Raw genomic sequence first — 16,138 nt, 5'->3', positions numbered from 1 at the left:
GAGTTCGCCTAAGTTCGCATGTAACTCTTTCTTATCGATTTTAGTTTTAATTTCCTTTATAACGCTTATAAAAGGAAATAACTAAAACCAACACAATGCGAAGCTACACATACAAGGCATTCTTAACTTTTATAAACAAGCCTAAATATCATGTTCCATGCATTATTCATTCATTGCTACTTTTATATAACTCTTATACAACCAAACAACAAACCAAGCATACATGCTTCCATACACCTTATACTAGAACTCTTATAATATAAAGATGATGCATGAATATGTTTACTGCATGCATAATTATAACTCTTATATTTCATGATGTATACGCATGCTCTCTTGTAATTTCATCATGCCAAAAGCTATATTATAACACTTATAATATATGATGCATGAATCAAATGCATAACCTAAGGTGGATTTCAAATCTATATGTCATACACTATGGCATATAAACAGCATACATCTCATGTATATTAAATAAAAGTTGATGAACTGGGATAATTAACCTCAAATCCTTAAAAACAAAGCTAACTATTACAAAACACAATGAGTCTCCGGTTCAAACAGGTGAACCGGGTCTTGAACCGTTCAGGCGAAGAAACGCATCTCCTTAATCATGTACCAAATCCTGGTGATCGCCTATACGAGAGAGTAAACACTTTACTCAATTGTTTACCAACGTTATGTGAGCATAAACGATCGTTTAGCAACGATCGTGTACCTTTAACTATGCGATGAAGCATGAAGGCACGCGATCATGCAGCGCGCATCTTACAACGCAAGCCTTAAGCGATCAACCAAACGACAACGATGCGGTGAAGCAAAATTTCCTAAACGATCGCGGAGCAAGCGTTAAGGTATCGTATATTGGGTGATTGTGTAGTCGTGACTATGCGATGAAGCATGCTAACTACACGATCGTTTAGTGCGCACGCCTTTTATCAAATGATGAGCATCAAATGCTCTATACAATCATTTACCTTCAGTGTCCATGCGATCGAACAACCAATGCTACGCGATAGAGTAAACGCTTTACCCCATCGTTTAGCATTAGCTAAACAATTGTTTAATAAATACTACACGATCGCGCAGAACTTTTCTACACGATCGTTTAGCCAAAACTCAACAATCGTTTACTTTAGGCTACACGATACGACCACCCTTTGGCCTACTTCCTTGCTAAGAATTGCATCTCCATGCTTTGAAACTTCATCACAAACGAGTCAAAAAACTCACACTTTGAATTACAAACTCGATTGCTTGTTAATTATGCCTAAAAACATATGGGCCCTACAAATTAACACTTTGTAATCGTAAAGAAAACTTTAAACAGAGGCAATTCTCCCGTAAACATTCATCAACACATCCACAAATGCATTTAACCTTTAAACACAATGTAGAAACCTTAAAACCCACCATGACTGTAAAAAAAGTTCAAAATAGAAATGGTATTTGGAATATTAGAACAACCTGGCTCTGATACCAATTGAAGGAAATTAAACATGAGGATTTCCATGAGCAGCAGAAGGGATTGTTCCAAATTCCATTCGAATTGAACATAAACAATTACAGTATAAGAACGAAAACTAACATGTCATGCACAACACAAAATTACTGTTGGGGTTGATGCCCTAAACTCTCGTTGGGTCCTGTAGTTTGTAAACACCTGTATGAACAAATGCTTGTGATGTAATAATATGAGATATTTTCTTCACTATTGTCTATGAAACATGAGATGTTTTATTTTCATTTACCACAAACCAATAAACTAAGATCCCTGGTTGTCGTTGTAACTTAAGCATATATGTGGAGACATACAAGTGGATCATGCCTTAAGTGATAACCAAAATGGTCTATAGTATATGGATATAGGAGGGAAACCTTATCCTGGTGACACTACGGATGCGATCTGCTTTGTAGATAGTTACAAGTGTTGTGATGTGCTACAGATGGTTTGATCCTGATCATTCATGTGGAGACATGTGAGCGGGGATGTCATATACAAAGAAGTTTGTATAAGACCGGACCACGAAGTGTATAGTCTCATTATATAACACCGTTCATGACAGAGACTTCACTTCACTAAGATGACCATAGGTAACATGACTTTAATCTTAAGTGAGTTTGGAACTTCTGTCTTTGAGGGCGATCCTTTGATTTGCATGGGTGCGAGTGGCCAGATCGTAACCTACCACTTTGAGGATTCATCTGATTGGGGAGCTGGGAACACAGCTACACAAGATGGAATTCACTCCTTCCCCGAAATAAAGGTAAGTAGATAGATTGCTCCCTTAAGGGTTGATTTTATGGCTTGAACAATGTGGCACCATACACCTTCTCATGGCCCGAGAGGTGTCCACTCATAATATGACTATGATTTATTGTTCATTAAAGGGATCGGTGGTACTTAAGGAGTTAGATGTAACGGTAGGGGAAAAATGGTAAATTGGCTCAATTGTACTTACAAGCGTCTATGAAGGGTTATCGTACTATTGATTGGCTATATCCGATGGACACAAAAATATATCTGTAGTGAGAAGAGTATAGCTATTGGCCTTTAATGGAGTGCCCGACAGTTAATGGATGATGTATCTCATGACTAAAGAGTTTAGTCAACTATTCACATACCGTGGGAGCTTCAAGCTACAGGTCCATAAGGTCCCCTTGGTAGCTCAATGGATTCAAGTTGAGAATCAGTTTTTGGATCAGTTTGAAGTGTTCAAATTGACAAGAGGAAGTTTTATTATATATGATACGATTAAATTGGTTCAATTATATATGATATAGTGACATGATATATGAGATACATTAATTAGAGGAATATGATATAGATATGATTTATATCAAATAAAGGAGAAAATGACTAAGGTTTAAATGTTGCATATGATGTGATATTAAAAATATAGGTTATAAATATAATATGATAAATTAGTTATTATATGTATTTATAATTAAAATAATTATGAGATAATTGTTGGCAGTTTCTCCTTAACCGTGCGTGAAAGTGGGAGGTTATTTCAGTTTTCATAACTGAAGGATAAAATGAAAAAGGTTTTCTTTTTGTATTGGATCGTCTCCTTAAAGTACACTGTTAATTGTTTAGCTCACAAGATACTACACGACAGCTTCAAGTATTTGTCTAAACGATCGTGTACACACGTCATTCTCTAAACGATCATGTAGTTTTTTTACTAAGCGATCACGTGGCAAGCGAGCTTCACTAAACGATCGTGTACCTGTTGAAATTTTACTAAACAATCAAGCACAAAGTCTATACGATAGACACTATATTCTCCCACTTGCTTGGTCGTTGAGTTCGATCATTGTTTCCTCCAAACCTCTACCAAATCCAACAGAGCCCACACCTCCTAGATTCTCACTCCGAGAATACCAAGGTTACTGAGTGGTGGTGTCCAAGAGGTTACTTGTTCGTGATTGACCAGACGACTGGGTAAAGAATCTGGGTGAGAGCGAGTTTCTAATGTCCAAAGTCTTCATGAGAGCGAAAGGTCTATGGAAGAAAAGTTCTTCAAAGATAAGTCTCTTACTCCTTTTGTATTTATTTATGAAAGCATGCCATAATTTGTTCTAAGATGCATAACTAGTTTGTATGTTTGTGAATGCTTGCAATTCTGTCACAATGAATTTGGAATGATCTTACTTCTGCTCATTCCCTTTGATAAGAGTTCCTTCAATTAGTATCATAGCCAGGTTCTGATATTCTAAATCCATTGATGTATAGAATAGGATTTACATTCTTGGTGGGTGAAAGCATGTCTACATTTTATTTAGGTGTTAAATATGTTTATGGATGTGGATTAATGGAGTTTCTGGGATGGTTGCCTCTGGTTGTTGAATTCTTTTACATCCAATGTTAATTGTAAGGGTCCTTGTGTTTTTGGGCATATTAACTTGTTATCAAGTCTGTAATTTTGTTTGAGTTACTGTGAGTCGCTCGTGATTAAGCTTCCGAGCAAGGAGTTTCATATTGCTTCGAGGAAAAAGAATATCAAGCGTTGGTCAGATCGTGTAAACGATTGAGGTAAGCGATCGTAGAGTATATGATACTCGGCTGCAAGGTGAACACGCGTGCACTAAACGATCACCTAGCTCAGCAAGCTTCATCGCTTAGTCACTGACTACAAGATCGCGTGTAAAAGTTACTTAGCGCTTGTTCTCTGATCGTCTAGATGATCGTGCTTCACAGCAACGTAGTCGTCTATACAATCATTTAGACTTACGTTGTTTTAAATTAGTGTGCTAAACAATTGAGTGGCCTCATGCTTCATAACCTTAACAATGGTACTCGAGCTAAGCGATCGTGGTTACTCGCCTGATTTACTAAACCATCAAGGAAGACTTCGACCAGACGGTTCAAGACTCGGTTCGCTTGTGAACTAGTTTGCTCGATGGTTTTATGTAATAGATAGAATTTAATTTTCAATTTTTTAGCTAATCATCCCAGTCCATTAGTTTTTGGTGAATGTACATGAGATGTATGTTTTATTATATGTCATATGGTATGCCATATAGTTGAAATCCAACCTTAGGTTATGCATTGGTCATGCATCATCTCTATATTGTAAGTGTTATGATATAGTAGTTTGCATGATTTAAATTACATAAGAGTATGCTCATGCATCATATAATATAAGAGTTATATTTATGCATGCATTAAGCATAGACATGCATCATCTTTATATTATAAGTGTTATAGTATAAGGATGTATGGAAGCATGTTTTCTTAGTTCATTACCAAGTATATAAGAGTTGTATATAGTAATGAATGGACATTGCATGAAGCATGAAACATAGGTTAAATTTATAAGCATTGTAAATACCTAGTTATGCATGGCAATGTGGAATGGTTTTGGTTGTTTCTTTTATAAGTGTTATAGGAAAATTAGAACTAAAATCAATAAGAAAGACATGTATTCGAACTTAGGCTTGAATCATGGTTTTAAAAGAGTTTTAAAACTTGGTGGAGATAGACCTAAGATCACGGTTCTAATGAGATTAGCTACCTAAGGTTTAATCTTTTAATCAGTTTAATAGGATTAAATTGACTAATAAAAGATTAAATATGTAGCAAATCTATCTATAAGGGACCTTTTGTCTAAGGTGGGTTCTGTCTAGACTGGGGTACTTAAGCTAACGGAAACAAAACACCCCTACCTTGGAACCTACCTGGAAAGGTGAATTAGATAGATTTGATGCATGCATGCAAATTTGAGAATAGTCCATTAAAGAGTTTAATGGGACTTGACTTGAACTTGTTTAATTTCAAAGACAAAAGCTTTTTTTTAGCAAATTAAACAGACTTGGATAAAACCAGTAGCCAGATGGTCTAAGTTAATGAACCCCTAGGTAGAACATTTAGTGGGAGGTACTTGGGGTATATGATACTTCACTTAAACCTCTTCACATGTCTCCCTTTATGTTCACACCGTGAGATCTATCCTCAGCTTCGAGGCGCCTTGAGAATGTCCCCCTAAAGGATGGTATTTGGGTAGGCTAATACCAAGGTAAATGGAGAAAATGTTCATAGTAAGTGGGAGCGGGACGTGTGACAACATATCCCACGGTCCCTCTCATTAGGTTGGATAACATTTTTGTGCATCGCCTTGAGGTACCCTAGGAGTGTCCCCTTATAAGATGGCAGTTTTGCACGACTCTTTATCTAATCTCCTGTATAGGATAAGGTTGCTTTAGTCTCTTGTCCTAATCTGTTTTTTTCCTACGGTGGGTGCATTAGGGCGGGACTCTAGGGCCTAAAATGAGGGGTTACACTTACGTAGAATTGTTAATGGTTAACAGTTCTGGACCGAAAAATGGTGACTGTTAGTGTCAGTTACAAGAGTTATTTCTGCCTAATGGTTGAGAGTGTCTCATCCTAGTGAAGGGGCATCTTATCACCCCACCGGTGACTTTTGTCCTGCCTCGCTGGGGCATCATTGTAAAATAGATGTCTTTTCACTTAAGGTACATAAAAACTATTTTGCTAAAACTAAAATTGGTGTTAAAAGTGGTATTGCATAGACACATTAAGTTTGTTCTGTTTTCAGCAACGTAGAAATGGCTACAGCAGCATTAGCTCTATTAAGCACCGATAAGTTGACTGACGAGAATTACGCTAGTTGGAAATACACGATTACTACAATTTTAATCATCGATGATCTGAGGTTCGTCCTTACGAAAGAGTGTCCTCCTATTCCACCTCAGAACACCACTCAAAATGTTTGGGAGGCTTATGAAAAATGGACACGAGCGAATGAGAAGGCCCGAGCTTACATCTTGGCTAGTCTAAATGACGTTTTGGCTAAGAAGCATGAGCCTATGGTCTCGACACGTGAGATCATAGAGTCCCTATGGGGAATGTTCGGACAACCGTCTGGACAGCTCAAGCATGAAGCTCTGAAATGCATCTTCAACTCCAAAATGGAGGAAGGCACATCTGTGCGTGAACATGTTCTAAACATGATGGTCCACTTCAATACGGCGGAGATGAATGGGTCGTGCATTGATGGGGGCAGCCAGGTTAGCATAATTCTACACTCGTTGCCAGATAGCTTCCTGCACTTTATCAGTAATGATAAACTGAACAAAGTAGACTATACCCTTACAACTCTCCTCAACAAGTTATAGACATTCCAATCCTTGCTGAAAAGTAAGGAGAATAAGGTAGGTAAGGCAAATGTTGCTTCATCTTCAACGAAGTTCCATAAGGGTTCGACCTCAAGAACTAAGTCTGCACCTTTTACTTCTAACACTACCAAATGGAAGAAGAAGAACTGTGGTATAGGGAAGGGAAGGCACCTGCTAACCCACAACCTGTCGCCCAGCAGGGTAGGCGACCAGCACCGGTTGAAAAAGAAAATTGTTTCCATTGCAACCAAGATGGGCACTGGAAGCAGAATTATCCTCACTGAATAAAGGAGAAGAAGAAGGTTAAGGCCAAGGCAAAACAAGGTAAATATCATTTACTAGTTTTGGAAACTTGTTTAGTGGATAATGATGATTCTGCCTAGATTATTGACTCTGGGGCCATTAATCATGTTTGTTCTTCTTTTTAGGGGATTAGATCCTGGCAATAGCTTGAGGCTAGAGAGATAACGATGCGAGTAGGCACCGGAAATGTTGTCTCAGTTGTGACATTAGAAGGACTTCAGTTGACTTTACAGAAGAAATTTATCATTTTGAATGATGTGTATGTAGTTCCCGAGTTAAAGCGAAACTTAATTTCTGTAAAGTGTCTGATAGAATGTAAATATACTCTTCATTTTGATTTGAATAAAGTGTTTATTCATAAAGATGGTTTTGAGATTTGTTCAGCAAAACTGGAAAATAATTTGTATGTGCTAAGACCGTTAGCAACAAATTTCCTCCATAACATAGAGATGTTTAAAACTTCCGTAACTCAAAATAAAAGACTTAAGGTTTCTCCAAAAAAAAATGCCCATCTTTGGCACCTTCGATTAGGGCACATCAATCTCAATAGAATTGAGAGGTTGGTAAAGAATGGACTTCTAAGCGAGTTAGAGGAAAATTCTTTACCGGTGTGAATCATGCCTTGAAGGCAAGATGACTAAAAGACCTTTTACTGGAAAAGGTTATCGAGCCAAAGAGCCTCTAGAGTTAGTGCATTCAGACCTTTGTGGTCCGATGAATGTGCAAGCTAAGGGAGGCTATGAGTATTTCATCACTTTTACTGATGATTACTCTCGGTATGGGTATGTTTATTTGATGCAACAGAAGTCTGAATCTTTTGAAAAGTTTAGAGAGTTCAAGATTGAAGTTGAAAATGCATTGGATAGACGGATTAAAACACTTCGATCGAATCGGAGTGGAGAGTTTTTGGATTCCGAGTTCCAGAACTATATGATAGAACATGGAATCGTTTCCCAACTCTTAGCACCTGGTATAGCTCAACAGAATGGTGTAGCGGAGAGAAGAAACAGAATTTTATTGGACATGGTTAGGTCGATGATGAGTTACGCTTCCTTACCGGACTCGTTTTGGGGTTTTGCAGTAGAGACTACAGCTTATATCCTCAAATGTGTTCCTTCCAAGAGTGTTGTGAGAACACCTTTGGAGTTGTGGAATGGGCGTAAAGCTAGTTTGCATTACTTCCGCATATGGGGTTGCCCAACACATGTGTTTAAGACTAATCCAAAGAAATTTGAACCACATTCGAGGTTGTGCCTATTTGTAGGCTACCTCAAAGGTACACAAAGGGGTTACTTTTATGATCCTACGAAAAATAGAGTATTTGTGTCGACAATGCTACCTTCTTAGAGGAGGATCATATAAGGGAGCACAGTCCACATAGTAAGATCGTGTTGCGTGAACTTTCCAACGAAACTATTGAAACTTCAACAAGAGTTGTTGAAGGGCCTACTCCGTTAACAAGAGTTGTTGATGGAAGTTCATCTGGTAGGTCAGAACCACCTCAAGAGTTGAGGGAACCTCGACGAAGTGGGAGGGTTGCGAACCCACCTGTTCACTATATGGGTTTCACTGAAATCCTGGCTATGGTAGCCAATGGCGAGGTTGAGGATCTGTTGTCTTATCAGAAGGCAATGGAGGATATTGACTGGGATGAATGGGTCAAAGCCATGGATCTCGAGATAGAGTCGATATACTTCAACTCAATATGGGATCTTGTAGATCAACCTGATGGGGTAAAACCTATAGGTTGTAAATGGATCTACAAGAGAAAATGGGGTGTCGATGGGAAGGTGCAAACATTCAAGGCTAGACTTGTGGCAAAGGGTTATACCCAGGTGGAGGACGTCAACTATGAGGAGACTTTCTCGCATGTTGCCATGTTGAAGTCTATCTGCATCCTCCTGTCCATTGCCTCATATTATGACTATGAGATATGGCAAATGGACATCAAGACTGCCTTTCTGAATGATAATCTTGAGGAGACCATTTATATGGTGTAGCTCGAGGGATTCATAGGCCAAGATCAAGAGCAAAAGGTTTGCAAACTTAATCGATCCATTTATGGGCTGAAACAGGCATCTCGATCTTGGAACATTCGGTTTAATACTACGATCAAATCGTACGACTTTGACCAAAACGTTGATGAGCCTTGTGTCTACAAGAAAATCATCAACAGTTCAGTAGTTTTCCTAGTGTCATGTGTAAACGATATCCTACTCATTGGGAATGACATAGGTCTACTGGCATCAGTTAAGAACTGGCTAACGACCCAATTCCAAATGAAAGATTTGGGAGAGGCTTAGTTTGTTCTTGGTATTCAGATCTTTCGAGATCGGAAGAACGAAGTGCTAGCATTGTCTCAAGCATTGTACATTGACAAGATGTTGCTCAAATACTTGATGCAGAACTCTAAAAGGGGCCTACTGCCTTTCAGGCATGAAGTTACATTGTCTAAGGAAATGTGTCCTAAGACACCTCAAGAGGTTAAGGAGATGAGAAGGGTCCCTTATGCATCTGTCGTTGGCAGTTTAATGTATGTGATGTTGTGTACTAGACTAGACATCTGCTACGCTATGGGGATTGTCAGTAGATATCAGTCTAATCNCTGTCGTTGGCAGTTTAATGTATGTGATGTTGTGTACTAGACTAGACATCTGCTACGCTATGGGGATTGTCAGTAGATATCAGTCTAATCAAGGATACGGTCACTAGACCGCCGTCAACAACATCCTCAAGTATCTTCGGAGAACGAGGGAGAACGAGGGACTATATGCTCATGTATGGATCTAAGGATTTGATCCTTACTGGACTTTTAGACTGATAAGGATTCTAAAAAATTCACTTCAGGCTCAGTGTTCATTCTTAACGGAGGAGTTATAATGTGGCGAAGCACTAGGCAGGGGTGCATCACTGACTCCACAATGGAGGCCGAGTATGTAGCGGCTTGTGAAACTACTAAGGAGGTCGTTTGGCTCAGGAAGTTCATGACTGATCTAGAAGTTGTTCTAGACATGTCTAGACCCATCACCTTTATTGTGATAATAATGGTGTTGTGGTGAACTCCAGGGAGCCTAGGAGTCACAAACTTGGCAAACATATAGAGTGGAAGTATCATCTCATCCGCGAGATAGTGCATTGAGGGGACGTGGTCATCACAAAGTTCGCTTTGGAGCACAACGTTGTTGACCCATTTATGAAAGCTCTCACAGCTACAGTTTTTTAGGGTCACCTTCAGAGCATGGGTCTACGGCTACAGTTTTTTAGGGTCACCTTCAAAGCATGGGTCTACAGCTACAGTTTTTAAGGGTCACATTGTTGATCTGTTAGTTTCATATTTTGTACTGTAATTGTTTATGTTCAATTTCGAATGGAATTTGGAACGATCCTTTCGCTACTCATGGAAATCCTCATATCTGATTTCCTTCAAGCAAGGGGGTATTTTTGTCCGAAAAAAACCCATTAAATCTTACATACGAATATATAAAAAAAAAATGGACCTTTATGAAAATAAGTTTTGAAAAAGGATTGAATCTTTAAATATCCCAAAATTAAAATGATTAGTCTATTTGGGTTATTATAACTAAAAATACAATTTAGCCAATAATTCATTAATAATTTATTGGTTACATTGCAGTTTATTCTGAAACTTTCATTTTTTTGTCATTTGGTCTTTAAACTTTAAAAAGTGTTAAGTCTTTCATTTTATTTTTTTTTTAAAAAAAATACAAAAGTCACTCTTGAATATGAATGTAGGTGCGATTGCACCTTCAAACTTTTAGTTGTATAAATTGGGTCCTCAAACTTCTATAATTGTTAGAATATCTACAATTATGTACCTTAAAGGGTTTGACTATAACAGTTATAAAGTTTGAAGGCTCAACTTTTACAGTTGAAAGTTTGAGGATAAATTGCAACTAACATCATACCTTAGGGGTGATTTTGTTGAAATTTATGTCCTAAACCCGTAGTCTGTAAATTTGAACAAATTTTCTATATAAATAAAATATTATTTATCTTTAATAAGTAATCGTTATTTATTTAATCGCATAACTCAAATCCAATAAACTAAGATCTAAGGTTATTTTCATGTAACTTGAGCAGTATGTGGTTAACATACAAGTGAATCATGTTCAAGTAATAACCTAAAAGGTCTATAGTATATGGACAAAATTGAGTGTCTTATCTTGGTAACACTATGGATATCACTCATTTTGTAATTGTTACAAAAATATTGAAATCGTTCATGTGAAGATATGTGAGTGAAGGTATCCTATGCAATGAGATTGTAAAAGAACGGACCACATAGTCTCTTGTTATAACACTGTTAACTAAAGAGATACTCTAAATGATTACCATGAAACTCAATCTGAATCTTGAGTGAGTTATGAACTCCTGCTCATGAGGATCATCCTTTGATTTGTATGGGTAAGAACGGTCCTAGTTGTCAGCTTGATAAACCTACCATCTTAGGGATGATACCAAGTGGGGAGTTGAGAACATAGCGTCACAAGATAGATTTCACTCCTTCCCTCCTTTAAGGTAAGTAGATAGGTCATTCCTTTAAGTGTTGACTTCGAGACTTGAACAATGAGGTCTCACCTTCTCACTGGCTCAAGATGGATTTTGTTTATAGTTAGACTATAAACAAATTGTTCATTAGAGGGTCAGTGGTACTTAAGGAGTAAGAAGTAACTACAAGGATAAATCGGTAACTTGACCCTATTGTAGTTACGAACAACATGTGAATGATTGGCTTATAGAAAATGGTTAGAAATCAATAGACACATAAATATTCTACAGTTCATAAGAGTGCAGCTATGGGCCTACAGTGGAATATCCCATAGTTAATGGATGTTGATTAATTTAATTAAATAATTTAATTAATTAATCTCGTATCGTTGGAGCTTATAATTGTAGGTCCATAAGGTCCTTCTGCTAGCTCATAACAAGATTAAACAAGGACTTAGGTGTTGTAAATTTCAAGTGTTTAAATTATTATTTAAGAAAATTTATTGTATATGATACACTTTAATATATAGTTTATTTAAATTAGATTCAAGTTTAAAACTATATAATACGGGAGAATAATATTTGAGGTTCAAATTTTAAATAATATGAATTGGTTCATATTAAACATATATGGTAATTTAATGTGAATAAAATTCATATTAAACTATATGTTATGAGAGACAAGGATATTTGAATATGATTCAAATATTAAATAATTAAATGTTTGATATTTAATTAAAGATTAAATAATGTTAATTTGATTAATTATTTAATTTAAATTTCAAATTAAATAAATTAATCAGTCAACTCCTTGCATTGCAAGGGAGTGGGTTAGTGGGATAAGGGTATTTAACTCCCCTCACCTTTTATTCTAAATCCTAGAAGACTAAGAGATACAGAATAGCCCTCTCTCACTCTCACGTAAAAAAAACAAAAAAAAACAAAAAACAAAACAAAACAGAGGAGTACTCTGGTTTAACTTTCCCCTTCTTCAAGACTACTAAAGTTCCAACAAGCTTCCTTGTTCCAAAGAGAATAGCAAAGAAAATCGGTGGTCGTGCCTTGCTTGTGATTTGATCATGTAATGGATCTAGAAGATATGAAAAGGTCTTTAAGAATTTGTTCTATAAAGGTTGTAATTCATCTTCCCTAATTAATCACTATATAAAGCATGTTTAACTTAATTCTTTATGTTTCTGTTCTGTAATTTTTCTATAACAAAGTTGGGACAAAGCGATAAATTGCTTCCATATTGGGATTCAGTTCCTTCATATTTTTGCAATTTCTATTTCTTTTACAACATGTGGGTGGAGGATTCAAATATTTGATCTTCAAATTGATAGTACATATTCTTTTACAATTAACTTATGCTCAGCCCTTTAACTTAATGGTAGGAAAAAAAGATAGGGTTTACGAGGTATTTCAAATTGATATTTATAAAATATCTTATAGTACCTAAAATGTGTTATCTTGCTTCGTTTAACTCAAGATCATATGCTATTTAGTGTGTTTAATTGATTATCTTATAGGTGTTGATCAATTTGGAGGTAGAATCAAGTATTCGGGAGAAAACTAAATTAAAACGGATCACTTTAGAGCCTTAATGAATCTATCGAGTCAAAAGGATGTGAAAAACAGAAAAACGCTCTTGGAATGTTGGCATCGCAGCGCCATCAAGACAGAGAACAAAGATACGCAGGTGGAGAGACGCAGCACCGGGGCACCATGGCACGACTATAAATTTAGGAGTTCGTAATTAGGTCATAACTTTTAATTCGAGTGGCCGTTTTAGGCAAATGACCAATCTTTTTCTTTCTTTCTTTCTTTCTTTTTTTTTTTTTTTTTTTTTTTTGTACCCTATCCATCTATAGTATTAGATTTTAGCTTTTCTTTGGACTTCTTTCTGTAATAAAGTGAAATGGTGTCGGGTTTTGGCAATATCACCCGACAGATTGTTAAGGTTCGTTTCTAGCTTAGGAATAGGAAAAAACCATTGTTTGGATTATGAGAATTTGGTTTAACTTCAGATTTCTTATTGAAGGTTTATGGTTCTTCAAAGTGTTTTAAATTATATGCTTAGAATCTGTGTAAAATCTTCATCTTTTCTTTGTTAAGCTAGAGATTCATATTTGGTATGTGACATGTAACCTTACGTGAATTGTCAAGTAGCACAATCAAAGCATACTTGTGTGTAAATTGATTGGTTGTTTAGAATAACCCATTTAGAATATTCCATGATTGGTTTAATTTAAGAACAAAACCGATTAGTAACTTAGGCCATCCAAGTCTAATCGTCTTAGCAAAATCTACAAGGCTTAATGCAAATGTTTGATTTTGATGGATGTTATCAAATCCAATTAATTGAGCATCTAGCTTAATTATGAATTTAATTAGTCAATTCGAGTGTTTGTGACTGCGATGACGACAAGTAGGCTAATTAAGACATGCATGAATAAGAAATTATCTTTAGAAGTCATATGATCAATTGAATAATTGGTTGAATTTTCTAATTCCTAAGCTAGACCATTTTAATATTTCTTGCACTACTTTCTTGAACTTTACCCCTTTTTTTTTCTTCTTTTTTTTTTTTTTTTTTTTTTGCGCTTTAATTATCAAACCACCACCACAAAAACCCTCACTTACTACTTTAGCTAGAAAACTTAACTTGTTCAATAATATATTTGTGTTTTCATGTGGTTCGACTCAGTCTTGCTACTAATACAATTCAGTAGTAGAAGTTCTAGATCAAGAATAATAAATATTATTTGATCATAAGAACCCTTGATAAGCTCTTACCTTCAATATCCATATAATTATTTAGTTAAAATATCATTTTGTTTCCCATACTTCGGAATTTGTTTAATTTTAATCATTATACTTTTGGATATCCAATTTTAGCCTTCATACTTCTCGTAAATCTTAAATTTAGTCTCCCATAGTCATACTTTATCAAAATTAATTCAATAATGATAATAATTTTAATGCAATCAAATAAAATATATTTCCAAAATTCATAGTAAAAAGTTTTTTTTAAAAAAAAATCAACAATAAAATAGTAATAGAGCCTAAAAATACTTAGGACCAAAATGTTATTTTAAGCTAATTATTTTTAGATATATAAAAAACAAAAGTTCACTTGGGAATTGAGAAGCAACCTGTCTCTTTGTCTCTCTCTCTCTCTGTGTACCAACCTCAAATGAAAGCTCAAATTTCTAAAACTAAAGAATATGAATATGATGGGATAAGAAAGAGAGAGATGGAGACTGTTTCTTTCCCCATCTTTTGTCTTACTTCTTGTAAACACTATAAAATCTCTCTGATTAATTAAGCAAAAATACTCATTCATCTTCATTATTAGAATCCAGAACCAAACCACTTGCAATTCCAAATCTCTCTCATCAAATTAAACATCTCAACAAAATAAAACTGTATAATATAATACGAATCTGAAATTTGCAACAATTAATCTGATATAGAATGTGAAGAAGATCTAATATCCAAAATTAACACTAACACAGCAACTCTCTCAAGAGGAAAAATCAAAAAAATAATAATAATAAGATCAGCGAACAACCAGATCTCAGAGTCTATGTACATGCAAATTCCTCTTCAGAATCACTTGTTAGGTATAATGTTAGTAGTTTCAGAGACAGAGAGCGAAGACGACGATCTACTCTGCTTCCTGAACTTAAAGAAGTAAATAAAAGCAGAAGCAATGAGTAAAGAAATGCCTATAATTCCACATACCAAACTCGCCACAAGCAATGCGCCGCGAATGTGATCTCCGCCGCCTCCATCGGCAGCGGCTCCAGAGCGGTTGCGGTGGCTACGATTCCACCACTGCGGCGGGAGGCTAGTGTTCATCGCCTTGGGGAGAGCGACGTCGGAGGAGGACCAGGAGTTTCCTTTGAAGAAGGATTGCATCTGCGGAGAGGAGTTTTCCATGGCGCCAGGGTTTTGGTACTCTAAGCCGTGCTCCGATGGACGGAGGTCTCTGGCATTGGAGATTCCAGCGAGGAGAATGACGGCGAGGGAGGAGAAGACGGCGGCGAAGGAGGGAATCTGTGAGGGAATGGCGGCCATTTGGTTGGTGGTGTGTGGTTGAATGTTAATTATCTGTGAGAGAGAGAGTGTGTGTAAGAAGGAGCAATGGCGCCGTTGGTTTTATGATGGAAGAAGAAAAGAGCTTTGGAAGGGAATCGGATTTGGGGGAAAGCGAAACGACGTCGGATTTGGATGGGTAGCTTTTGCCTTTTGTCGTATTGTAGTGGAGATAGCGGAAGGGTGTGGCAGAGAATGGCTTCCGCCTAAACACACCCAAGGTAAAAATAAATTTTGAATTTGCAAAATTCACCCTAAAATATATGATAATTTTAATTTATACCCTTAAAACTTTCAACTATAAAATAGAAATAATATTTCTAAAAAAAGGAAAATAATTATTGAAAAAAAGAACCCCGCCGCTTTGTTGGTTGTCTCTTTTTTGTGGGGGTAAAAAGGGGAAATGTGGGGAGAGAGCCTCGTGAACACGACTGTAGCTCCGTGATTAGGGCTGAACGATTTTGTATTAACACAAAATTAATACAATTAATTACGCCAAACCTATAATTTATATTAGCCTACCTACACTTCTATTTTGTCCCTCCTATTAATTTAAATACTCCTCCCACCCTAAATTTCC

At 36.5% G+C, this 16,138-nt stretch overlaps 1 protein-coding gene across 1 annotated transcript; it reads right to left on the bottom strand.

Moving 5' to 3' along the window:
• Window positions 1-14,833: 14,833 nt before the first annotated feature.
• LOC120083432 lies at window positions 14,834-15,698 on the bottom strand. The gene has a single exon (XM_039039194.1). The coding sequence runs from the start codon at window positions 15,538-15,540 to the stop codon at window positions 15,073-15,075; it is 468 nt and encodes a 155-aa protein (XP_038895122.1). The 5' UTR covers window positions 15,541-15,698; the 3' UTR covers window positions 14,834-15,072.
• Window positions 15,699-16,138: the final 440 nt, after the last annotated feature.

Source organism: Benincasa hispida, chromosome 8 (genome assembly GCF_009727055.1).
Source record: "Benincasa hispida cultivar B227 chromosome 8, ASM972705v1, whole genome shotgun sequence".
Classification (NCBI taxonomy): domain Eukaryota; kingdom Viridiplantae; phylum Streptophyta; class Magnoliopsida; order Cucurbitales; family Cucurbitaceae; genus Benincasa; species Benincasa hispida.
The sequence above is the reverse complement of the archived record's forward strand: the minus strand, read 5'-3'. Positions and strand labels throughout refer to the sequence as shown.

What these genes read in the sequence shown, in the direction of transcription:
- LOC120083432 (XM_039039194.1), bottom strand. Translation starts at nt 15,540, where the DNA reads ATGGCCGCCATTCCCTCACAGATTCCCTCCTTCGCCGCCGTCTTCTCC.